The sequence below is a fragment of the Arachis ipaensis genome, chromosome B07 (genome assembly GCF_000816755.2).
Source record: "Arachis ipaensis cultivar K30076 chromosome B07, Araip1.1, whole genome shotgun sequence".
Lineage (NCBI taxonomy): Eukaryota > Viridiplantae > Streptophyta > Magnoliopsida > Fabales > Fabaceae > Arachis > Arachis ipaensis.
Genome location: NC_029791.2, coordinates 65,890,140 through 65,901,354, shown reverse-complemented (window position 1 = coordinate 65,901,354; position 11,215 = coordinate 65,890,140). Strand labels below are relative to the sequence as shown.

At 35.2% G+C, this 11,215-nt stretch overlaps 1 protein-coding gene across 1 annotated transcript in view; it reads right to left on the bottom strand.

Moving 5' to 3' along the window:
- LOC107608911 (kinesin-like protein KIN-7D, mitochondrial) overlaps positions 1 to 7,324 on the bottom strand; it is a 15,706-nt gene extending 8,382 nt beyond the window's left edge. The window contains exons 1-18 of the mRNA XM_021105952.1: positions 7,155 to 7,324; positions 6,595 to 7,060; positions 6,376 to 6,473; positions 6,133 to 6,222; positions 5,919 to 5,971; positions 5,427 to 5,492; positions 4,980 to 5,033; positions 4,723 to 4,782; positions 4,197 to 4,275; positions 3,977 to 4,044; positions 3,685 to 3,741; positions 3,475 to 3,579; positions 2,946 to 3,050; positions 2,678 to 2,785; positions 2,457 to 2,588; positions 2,174 to 2,356; positions 1,622 to 1,780; positions 1,352 to 1,492 (exon numbers count right to left, since the gene is read on the bottom strand). Coding sequence (XP_020961611.1) covers positions 1,352 to 1,492; positions 1,622 to 1,780; positions 2,174 to 2,356; positions 2,457 to 2,588; positions 2,678 to 2,785; positions 2,946 to 3,050; positions 3,475 to 3,579; positions 3,685 to 3,741; positions 3,977 to 4,044; positions 4,197 to 4,275; positions 4,723 to 4,782; positions 4,980 to 5,033; positions 5,427 to 5,492; positions 5,919 to 5,971; positions 6,133 to 6,222; positions 6,376 to 6,473; positions 6,595 to 6,929 — 1,893 coding nt within the window. The 5' untranslated portion in view covers positions 6,930 to 7,060; positions 7,155 to 7,324. The remainder of the gene's footprint in view (positions 1 to 1,351; positions 1,493 to 1,621; positions 1,781 to 2,173; positions 2,357 to 2,456; positions 2,589 to 2,677; positions 2,786 to 2,945; positions 3,051 to 3,474; positions 3,580 to 3,684; positions 3,742 to 3,976; positions 4,045 to 4,196; positions 4,276 to 4,722; positions 4,783 to 4,979; positions 5,034 to 5,426; positions 5,493 to 5,918; positions 5,972 to 6,132; positions 6,223 to 6,375; positions 6,474 to 6,594; positions 7,061 to 7,154) is intronic.

Sequence of the window (11,215 nt, the reverse complement as noted above, 5' to 3'; positions counted from 1 at the left end):
TTATCATAAAAATTTCATCAAATTATAAATTATTAACTTAAATTTTACAGGTTCAAAATTAAATTGAAGGTTTCAAATCAAAATTTTACAACAACTTTTGTGCTTTTTGATAGAGTAGCAAAAAAATTATTGAGCATAACCACCTCAAATCTAATGACACTCTAGGACAACAATGACACTAAAACACCATTCCAATTGACAAATTTATGCAAACTCACAGTTATATTGAAGTCAGAGTAAATGATTTTAATCTCAAAGAAGGCTCTCAACAATATACTTTTACCAAGATATTTGTCCCAATAAAAAATACTAAAACTCAACTCCTATTATCGTAAATCAAAAATGTTATTTATACACCAAAATCAACTACTAAAATCAGCCACTAATGTATTTGTGTATAAATACGTGTGGTTTAATTGATTTTGGTTTGGATATTTGAGAAGATCGACAGAACACCCAGTCAGGAGAGTGGATGAGATGGAAGATGGACAAGGGGTGAAAGGTAGAGGAAGACCTACGAAGACCATCTATGAAATAGTCAAACGAGATCTACATGTAAACAGTCTCTCTCTAGATATGATACATGATAGAGCTCAATAACGTCGTTTGGTCCATGTAGTCGACCCCACCTAGTGGGACAAGATTTTGTTATTGTTGTATTCCAATATATATTTTATATTTGTAGCTGACTTTGGTGGCTAGTATAGTCGATAATAAATAAACAGGTAACACTAACCTATATCCTGAACTAAAAAAGATTAAAAGACCGTGGGTCACCAGCCTAACACTCAGCCGCTACCAGTGTTCAATTCATTAACAGAGGCGCTACCAATCACAGCTTCCTCCATCTCAAACCTTCACCCATGGCGATGCTTTTCCTTTGCGCACAATCCTGCGTGGCCGAACTTGAACCATCAAGCCTCCCACCATCTTCACGGTGATGGAGGAATTCAGTCAAGCCTATTGCCGACCTTGATTCCACTACCCGCACCTCTTTGCCAGGGATTTTGTCTGGAAAACCAACTTCCAATGTCTCCCCAGAAAGGCTAACCACCATGGAAGAACAAAGAATTTCAATCTGCCATGTTTTCTCTTAACCGCACCCTCACCGTCTCATATCTCTAAGTTAATCTTATTTTGATTTCTTTAAATAGATGCTAGTCATCCTATTTAATTATCGCTATTCGAAATGTCTTGACAACTAGAAATTTTATTCTCCTTTTTCTTATCCATTTCCATTCAAAATTACGGTGGGATTTCCCTCGCATCGGCTCCTGGTATCTAAGTGAAAGCAATAGCTCGAGATGCAAGCACAAAATAGATCATGCCAACACAATTAAGTGCAACATACCTGAGTTTTATAGCTTTCAGGGTCATTTACAGACTGCTCCATCAAGCGCTTCAGAGTACTGGTACTGAAAGCAATATCTCCAGCAAGCATCTTAACTTGTTCAACAAGAAGATCCATCTGATCAGACATTGTCATCCCTCCCTACAATTACAAATCAAGTTAAGAATTTTGGATGGATGGATCTATAGTGAAATACAACTCTGCCCAGAGCATCCAATAATAAAATCTATTTGAAACAGATATTGTTAGGGAGAAGTGAAACGAACATACCGCTGCCAGTTTTGTTCTACTGATCAATTCACCAGCTTGTGTTGATTCAGTAACAGTACTGCTAGCTGGGGAGAACTCTCCGTTCCATTTACTCGATGCAGAAGCATCCTTTTGGCTCTCATTTTCAATCAACCCACCATCACGCGGGGCATCAAATTTCTACAAATAAGAAAGATTTAACAATTTTACGTACTGTTTAGAAAAACATATTGCTTTGCTTTCTAAAGCAAAAAAGCTAGCTGTTAAAGAGACACACACAAATGGTTCTCTTGAAATGGTTTTATCCTTCGATCATGGACACAAATTTTAGTTTCAAGTACTAAATCGGTGATGAGAAGAAACAAAATAACTACCTAGAACAACTTCAATGTCTCCGAGCAGTAAAATCATAAAATTTGTCAGCTATATGGATATTAAGAATATCATGAGAAAGTTAAATGTGCTAAAGCAGTTTTACTGCAAATAATATTGAGCTAAAAAACCAAGCACTTAGAATTTTAAGTGTAGCAAACAGTATAACATTCTAGACACTTAATCGAAGGAGGAGCTCACATCATCCTCGCTAACAGAAAGACTTTGCTGGTGGCTGGGAACATCCGCTATATATCCAGGAATTGCATTCTTTGAGGATACCAGAATGAGTTTGGTTAGCCTCTGGATCCTACTCATTAGAGCAGCTTTAGCTTCTTCCTCTTCTTCCAATCTTGATTGCATTTTCACTTGACCTTCTTCCAACTAATGATGAAAGCATGACAGAAATGGTTACACACAATCACAGAAGTACGGTACTAAAAAACCATCATATTATGAAAGTAGTATCAGAGGAAGCTAAAACCTTCTGTTTTAACGTCAGAATCTCCTCGTGATTGACACCAACAAGCATCCCCTTCTTTAACTGATCAAGTTCGAGTTTAAGAACTGAAATTTCTCTCTGGTATTTCTTAATTAGAGATTTTTCATCGATAATCTGTTGACATATATTTCCATAAAAAATCAGGTACCTCCAAAAAATGCTTATATGTAAGGCATATAGGTAAATTAATAGTTTCAGCTAACCTTATTGCGTGAGGCATATATTTCTACTCGTTTTGCCCTGCTGGCAAACTTTAAAGTATTATGAGTCTCCTCCATATTACTGGATGCTGGAGTAACTGTGCATATAAGCTGAAATTGTCGTATTTAAACAAATATTAATGTTCAAATATGCACAGCCCATCAACGTAAATGACATATTGAAATAGAATAATAACTTGGCATTTGTACATAATAAAAGGACGGTTAAACCATCTAATCAACAAAGAAGTTTGTAGAATCCGAAACTTACTGAGACATGACCATGCCCACTAAGAGAGGACTGCAGCAGCCGGGTTAGCTTTGAATCTCGATAAGGAACATGAGATGCCTTCCCCTCGCTCAGTTTTCCTATAACCTTCACATTGAAACCGTAAAATTCGAACCTTAATCATGCATCCCAATACCCAAAACAACAATAGCTGGCAAAAGAAAGGGTAAGCAATTTTCATCTATCTCCAGTTCCAACCAAACAAATAACAAGCATTTGCACAACTAAGGATGGCTGTTTTTGATAATCCGTTCAGTGATAAATATCATCTCATTAACACTTAACATAATCTACTTTACTGATGCAATGATTTCTGGCTAACTCACTTACCCAAAAAAATAAATAAAATAATTAGAAATACATCAATTTTCTGCAGTAATAACTATATCTTTATCAGAGTTACTGCACGCTTATTATATACAACTAGAGGTCTCGGTAGCAAATAAAACATGCCCAAAGAAAAACTTATCGAAGGCCAAATATATAAAAAATTCTATAGGAAGACACCTACAGTTCCAAGGGTCAAAAGACTTTTGTTGATGTAAGATCCTTCTTTTCTTCTTAACCCAGTTGTTTCAGTTTTTGAGCTCTCAGATCCAGCCAAGTCAATTAGATTCTGAAAGATAATAAAAAGAAAAATAAGATAAGACTGAGAATGGTTGTTTATCAACTATGAATATGGACACCTCCAAGTAACAATTTATAAATAAGTTTCACATACAAGCTGAGAGAAGATCACTCCATCATAATCATCGCCATGGGCACTGCTTTCAATCATCTGCAAAAGTATCATAACAAATCAGAATCACAAAAAGGTTGATTTTCAATTTTTAAATCTCAAGTTTCAACATTCTAAATTACATAAAAATTATAATTTATAAAATTCCAGATTTTTTCCCCCAAAAACTATAGCAAATACACTCTTAGTATTAACTCGTTTAGAATTGAAGTGTAGAAAACGGTTATTGGATGGCAATTTTAACACTACCATATCAACCATGTTAGTAGCTTACCAATGTAAATATCGTGTGACTCCGACTACTAAACAGATTAAAATTGTTTGATCCAACATGACGATGCTCTGCCATCCAAGCAAAACCGTGTTAAAGAATGTTCTCAACCTATCATTAATCATGACTAGCTGACTACCGAATAGTATAGTATTAAAAGTTCAATTAAAACAATAATAACTTGGGTATATGTGACTGTCACTGTCAGTGTCAACATAAGTACCTTCTCCAGCAGCAATAAAAGAAAGTGCATGTCCTGGAGATAAAACAACTTCTTCCTTTATACCCTCCACATACGTTCCCTGGCATAAAGGAGGAACAACAAATCAAATATATCCCAAATTGGACTTAAGAAAACAAGAAACTGTCTCAAATTCAAAATTGACAATTATTCCAAATTTTCTTCCAATCACAGATATTGTAATTGAATTTTCTTTAATGAAAAACCAAAAACACGATTTAACATATAGAAATAATTTTTTTTTATTATTTGTAAATCATAGAATAGGAGTGTAATAAATGAAGACTTAATCTTCAAATAATAAACCTGCAATTACGATACTATATTGTAAGCTTCAAGAGAGGATGATGGAAAAAGAAATTATAAGAATCCAACATCATAACTGAACATCAACCAGTTTATCAGCCATGGCCACAACACATATAGATAGATAAGTAGATATGGAAATTGGAAAGAATGGATGAAGAAATATATATATATATATATATAATGAGAATAAAGCAAAGACCTGGGCATCTTCCCTAACTCGCAAATTTTGGCCAGTTGGATCAAGCAAATCATTGATCACCTGACAACAAGTAGAAACAGCCAGCGCACATCTATTAAAACGAAATGGTTTATAAACTAAATACAATATGATAAATGATAATCAATGACACAAAGAGGCAGAGGATAGGGGGGAAAAGGCTGCTGCCAAGGTATCATTTTTTAATGTGCGAGACCTAGTTCAGCTCCAAGATGATGGAACAAAGAATTGTTTTTTACCTCATTATATATTTCTAGATATGATACTCGCAGCAAGAATTCTCTTCCTGGGGTCTGCAGAAAAAGTATAATCAGATTTTCAAATAATGTTGCTGTAAGCCAGTAACTATTAGTTATAGCTTCCAATCAAAGCATAGAGCTTATGTATTCTTGTGAATAACTCAACAAAGGCATAAATATTAACTAAGGTAAAAAGTATTAATGATGTTCAACTTTTCAAGAGAGTGACAAGTAGATGGCTTCAATTACAAGAGACAGAGAGTAACCAACACAAACACATATTCACAAAAATTATCAAAGCAGGTACAAAAACACGATTTGTAGTTTTTACTTCAAAATATAACATTAAAATGAACAATAGTGGCGCACAATGCTGCACAGGTAATTAAAAGTAACCCACACAATAAAGAAATGATCCATGTTTACTAAGTTTGGAGAATATCTTACATCTTGGATCATGCTGAAAACATCCTTTATAGCCAGAGGTATGATACCTGGAGAATGTTGGTCTCCCTGCACATATTATGATCGAAACAGAACTTGAGAGAAAATTCTACCAAGAAAAGTAAATGAATTAGACGATGCAGTTGCAGGCAGAAAGTATTTTAAAACAAAATCGACACTGTGAATCTCTTTGGAATCAGAATACAAAATGTTAAACTATCTACTTTCTTGTAATGTATTTTCCTTTTGCTTTCAAACAACAACCAAGGTTTATCTCACTAGGTTGTGTTAGCTACATGGGTAAGTCGATGCCACAATGTCCTATAATCCTAATTTGACAAATAACCAACACTACATGATACAATATGTGTGATCTAAAATACAAAGTCCAGTATAAGAGTGACACAGGAGACCTTTACTTTCAGCACAAAACAGATTTAAAGAGAGAAAAAAACTCTAATAAGAGAAAGTATGGTATTAAAGAATGACACTTACATGCATAGTATGTGTCTTACCACTACTTGTCACACCATAGGCAAACACAGTTCCTGCAATGTTTAGAATAAAGTTACGTCCCAAATGCATGACTCTGTTAGTTGTTAGCTGCCTTAACACTATACCCGTGCAATGCCAGTTCACTCGAGCAGAAAAATAAGATCAAAGCTAAAACAGATTTGCATTAATCCATCTAGATAGTGATAATTTGTACCATTGACGCCCTCCATGGCAGCCTTCACCACAGGTTTTGCTGCAACTTCATAAACCTCTTCTGAATTGGCATGTGGCCCAAAAACTCTATCTACCACAAATCAAAATCATAATTGTAAAATAAGCATCCACAGTTTCTTCACTTATATCGGGATCATATAAAATTCCCCAGTAGATTTCCCCAAACACCTAATTCACCCTAAAATTTACTGACAAGAGAGATAACAAGAGGAATATATAATACCAAATGCATATGCAGTAGCTGGATTATACTCATGTCTGACAATTTTGTCGCCATCGGCATACCACGCAATCTCGTCTCCCCTCTGATACTCCCTTTCACTGCAACCGCACCATTCACTTTCAGTGACGTTTAAATTTCAAATGACACAAACGCCAAAATCGAACTATTCAATCCCGCAGGGAATGGATCTGAAAGCATAACTCTAGATCTAAGCATTACCTCAATGGTCTAAACCGAATCGTGACCGAAATGCTGTCCGCGGACCTCGACGAATCCAAAGGCTCCGAGATCAGCTCCTCATTTCCGAACGCCACAGGCGAACGACCACTGTAGCTGCGTGCGCCGCCACCATAGTACGTTGACTCGCTGCGACCACGACTCGGAGTAATGGATCGGCCACCGGAGTTGAAGAACGATGAGGAAGAGGAGGAGCTGGAGCGAGGTATTAACCTTCCGTTCATGAAGGAGGAGGATGAAGAGGTGGAGGAGTAAGGCGTGGAGGATTTGCGGTGAGAAAACGGTGAGCTACTCCTTGCTCGCGAAGACGAGGCCATTGGGTTCACTCACCGAGTTCGCGACTCAGTAGAGACCAGCAAAATTGAATTGCCGATGGAGGGGAAGAGAATGTGTCAGAACTCTCACATGGCTTGACACACTAAAGCGTGGAGCATTTGGTTCTCTGGCTCTTTTTTGAAAAAAGAAATTAAATAAAAAACATATTTTATTTTATTCTCTGTTATTTTTCTACATTAGTAAGATAAGATATTATTTTCTGTGACCTGTGACAAGCGGAGGGGAACACGCAGAGAGAGTGAGAGATTGTTTCGTCTTGCTTAAGACAGAGGAAGTTGCAGTGAAGAAAGAAGAAAATCAGTAACAGGCGAGAGAGAGATTGGGGAAGATGATGTGTTTAAATTTAATTTCTTTCTTTTTTTTTTTCTATTTTTAGCTTTTCACGATAGGGTTTGAACTTTGAAGGCAGTATATGGAATTCAATTTTACGGTGATGACGTGGCGAATCAGTTGTGGAGTGGAGGCGCCCGCGCATGAGAAAAGAGAGGACAAGCTTTCAAAAATAAAATGTGAAATTGAGCGGGAATAACTGCGGCGCCTATTACCTTGTTGCCCACTAGTCCACTATCACCACCAATAAAGGTTTGTTTGGGTGTTTTTAAAAAATTTTATAGAAAAAGTAAAAGTAATTTTATGTTTAGGTATTTGATGTAAAAAAAAAGTTTTATCTGACTATCAATAATATTTGGATATAATAATATAAAAGTATTTTTTTTTTATTTATTACATGAAAAACATCTTTTTTTAAGAAAAAATATCTTTTAAAAAAATATGTAAATTACAGTTTCTCAAAAAAGATATTTTTTTATTTTTTTTTGTGCTTTTACTTGTACTACTAAAAATTTGTCAAATATACTAAAAAAATATCTTTTTTCATTAAAAAATAGATTTTTTTTTATCAAAATAATGACGTACAAACAAGCACTAAGAAAAAAACTTCAATTTGCTATTTTTTTCAAGATAATATTGATATTTTATTCAATAGAAAAATAAATATAATATCTAAAAATCAGGACAAGAGAAATTAAAAAAAAAAAGAATTCTCAAATATTCACAAACAGGTAAAATTGTAAGAAGAAAATAACTTAAAAATATAAACAGAAAAAAAATCTTAGAGTATTATGCATAAGGCAAAATAAATAGCTCCTGGTCCAACTTAAGCGATATTGCTAGTATTTTTTTCGAAGGCTCCTGGACATACTCGAAGACTCGCCGACACCTCTCCTTCCAAATATTCCAAGATCTAATAAAAAATAGTCGAACTCTATGAGAGCTTGTTCCCTAATATCCAGTTTGTAGCACCAAATCCCTCTACCAATAGAAAAACAAGGAACATCTGAAGTCTGGAATGAGGCACAAAAAAAAATAGACAGTACATGAGTGATTCTGGTGTTGACTTGCAGATTGGACAAGTTGCTGTAGTGGATGAGAATCGCTGGTGGATGAGAAGCAAAACAGGAAGCTTACTGTAACAGCCCAGACCATCCGCTAGCACAATATTGTCCGCTTTGGCACACAAGGCCTCACGGTTTTGCCTTTGACGATAGGGATGCTAGCCGAAGCCCTCACACTCACTCGTCAAAACGCGTCATGCTAGGGAGAGGTATCCACACCCTTATAAGGCATGCTTCGTTCCCCTCTCCAACCGATGTGGGCCTTACAATCCACCCCCCTAAGGGAGTCCAGCGCCCTCGCTGGCACATCGATCCGGGTTCTGGCTCTGATACCATCTGTAACAGCCCAGACCACCCGCTAGCACGATATTGTCCGCTTTGGCACACAAGGCCTCACGGTTTTGCCTTTGACGATAGGGATGCTAGCCGAAGCCCCCCACACTCACTCGTCAAAACGCGTCATGCTAGGGAGAGGTATCCACACCCTTATAAGGCATGCTTCGTTCCCCTCTCCAACCGATGTGGGCCTTACACTTACCATAGAGGATTTTCAAAGCAAAGAGCAAAATCTTGTAAGAGATTTTCAGCTTTCATAGATGACTCCAAACTGACATCTGTTGCATGAAGTTCGGACAAAATTCAATGAAAGTATGGTAAAATTGGTAAGCAATCATGTACCCTAATACAATATCATATGTTTTTGCTCTGTTCATCACCATTGAATTGTGTCTTCACCTTCTCGCGGAATTATGGAAAGGATTCGCTGGGTAATTTCTGAAAGAAAAAGATTTGAGATTAATGCATGGTTCCACTGTTTATTTGACAAAAATAGGTCTTTCATCCATAACAGATGGTAACTATCTAATAGTAGTACCGCAATGGTGGAACAGTGAAGGGATAAGGAGAAGGGAGCCATGGTTCACTGAAGAGTCAGATATCACCAGAACTTATTTTTTAACTAATGCCTTTCTCTACAACTCACCTCCCTTCAAGAATACTTTGTCAACCCCAAGAAGGTAAGGTTCATATTTCTATTGTAAAGATAGAATTGAATCTGAAGTATTTATCTTTAAGTATTTTAGAAAGAAGAGAATTAGGTTGAGTTACAATTTTCCAGCACTGTTTATCCAAAAGAGCCAGGTTTTGAGTCCTAGGATCTGTGAAACCAAGCCCACCTTCTTTCTTAGGCCTAGTCATCTTATTCCAGCTAATCCATACTATTTGTCTTTCAGAACCTTGCTGCCCCCACCAGAACTAAGTTAGAATATTATGAATTTCATTTAGCAAACTCTCTGAAAGTTTAAAACATGACAATGTTATAGATTTGTATGGCTTCACCAACTGCCTGGAATAATACATGACTTCCTCTATTAGATAACAAGTACATTTTTTATCCTTGTATCCTTTTGAGAACCTTATATTTGATTAAGTTTAAGGTAGCTTTCTTAAAGCGGTTGATAAGGGAAGGTAGACCCAAATATTTATCCTATACACCTATGTGAGAAATATTCAGTTAGGCTGTTAAGGATGTTCTAATCAGTACTGGAGTGTTATTACTAAAAAATAGAGCCGATTTATTAAGATTAACTCTTTTCTCACTAAAGCTCTCATAAAATTCTAATAATTATATAATAGAGGCACAACTATTTTTTGAGACTTTATCAAATAGAATGGAATCATCAGCGAATAGCAAGTGATTTATAGTTTGACATCTTCTATTTATCTGAATTCTCTAAATGAGACTGTTTTGCTCTACTTTGTGTGGTAAGAAGAAAAATCCTTCTGCACATAATAAGAAAAGAAGAGGAGATAGAGAGTCACCTTGACGGATACTTTTATTTGGTTTAAAAAAATTATAGGGTTGACCTTCCACAATAAAAGAGTAAAAAAACGATTGTCACCAATTCACGAATTTAGTCAGTAAATCTCGATTCAAAACCCACCTTTTTTTTTTATCATAAATCATTAAAAATGTCACTCCATTCTGTTGTAGGTTTTACTCATATCAAGTTTGAGTGCCATTTCGTAATTTGTAAGTGTGTCAATTTTATTTTTAAACATTTGAAAAGAAAATGTTAGAGTCAATAGTTTTAGTAAAAAAAAATAAAAAATTAACTCATTTGTTTAAATATGAAACAAAAATAAAAAAGAGTAATAATTACCTAATATCTTTTCATTTAAAAAACAATAATTCGATGTTTAAAATTATATTCTAAATTATGGTTTGTCTAAAGTAAATAAGTTCTTAAAATTATGGATAACTTTAACGAATGACTATTATTATAAACCATATGGAAAATGGTAAATAAATTTGCCCCAACAAAGAGATTGTGAACAAATGTTAAGAGATTTAACTAGTATTCGTACTTAGTATGAAATTACAGTATAGTATATTATATTGACAGTTGACAGTTAAGTAAATTTTTGCGATTAAAGTTGCTTTTTATTGCAAGTTAAATTGGTTTTATGATTACATAATTGAAATTAAGTAACTAATTTGAGTCACTTGTTCACTAAAATAAATTTCGAAGATTCAATCCTTATTATTTATAAAAGAATCTATTGGACACCCATATATAGATATACTTTGGAACCAAAAAAATGCTTCATCTCCTTCAAGTTGGTGACCTTCACTAGTTCTTTTGTTCCCTATCCTCAAAAAGCTAAGCCGTGGTTTTTTTTTTAACGGTCAGAACAAAGTTATTGGTAATGTGATGAACTATATTGCTTATCAATGACACAGAAGCATACTATATTGAGAGCGACGTACACACCCATCCATGATAAATTAATAAAGAAGCAATCCATGCTTAACAATTTAAGAAATCCACAAGTGTTGCAAAGTTAAGGTCATAGAGAGTTCTTACAATGAG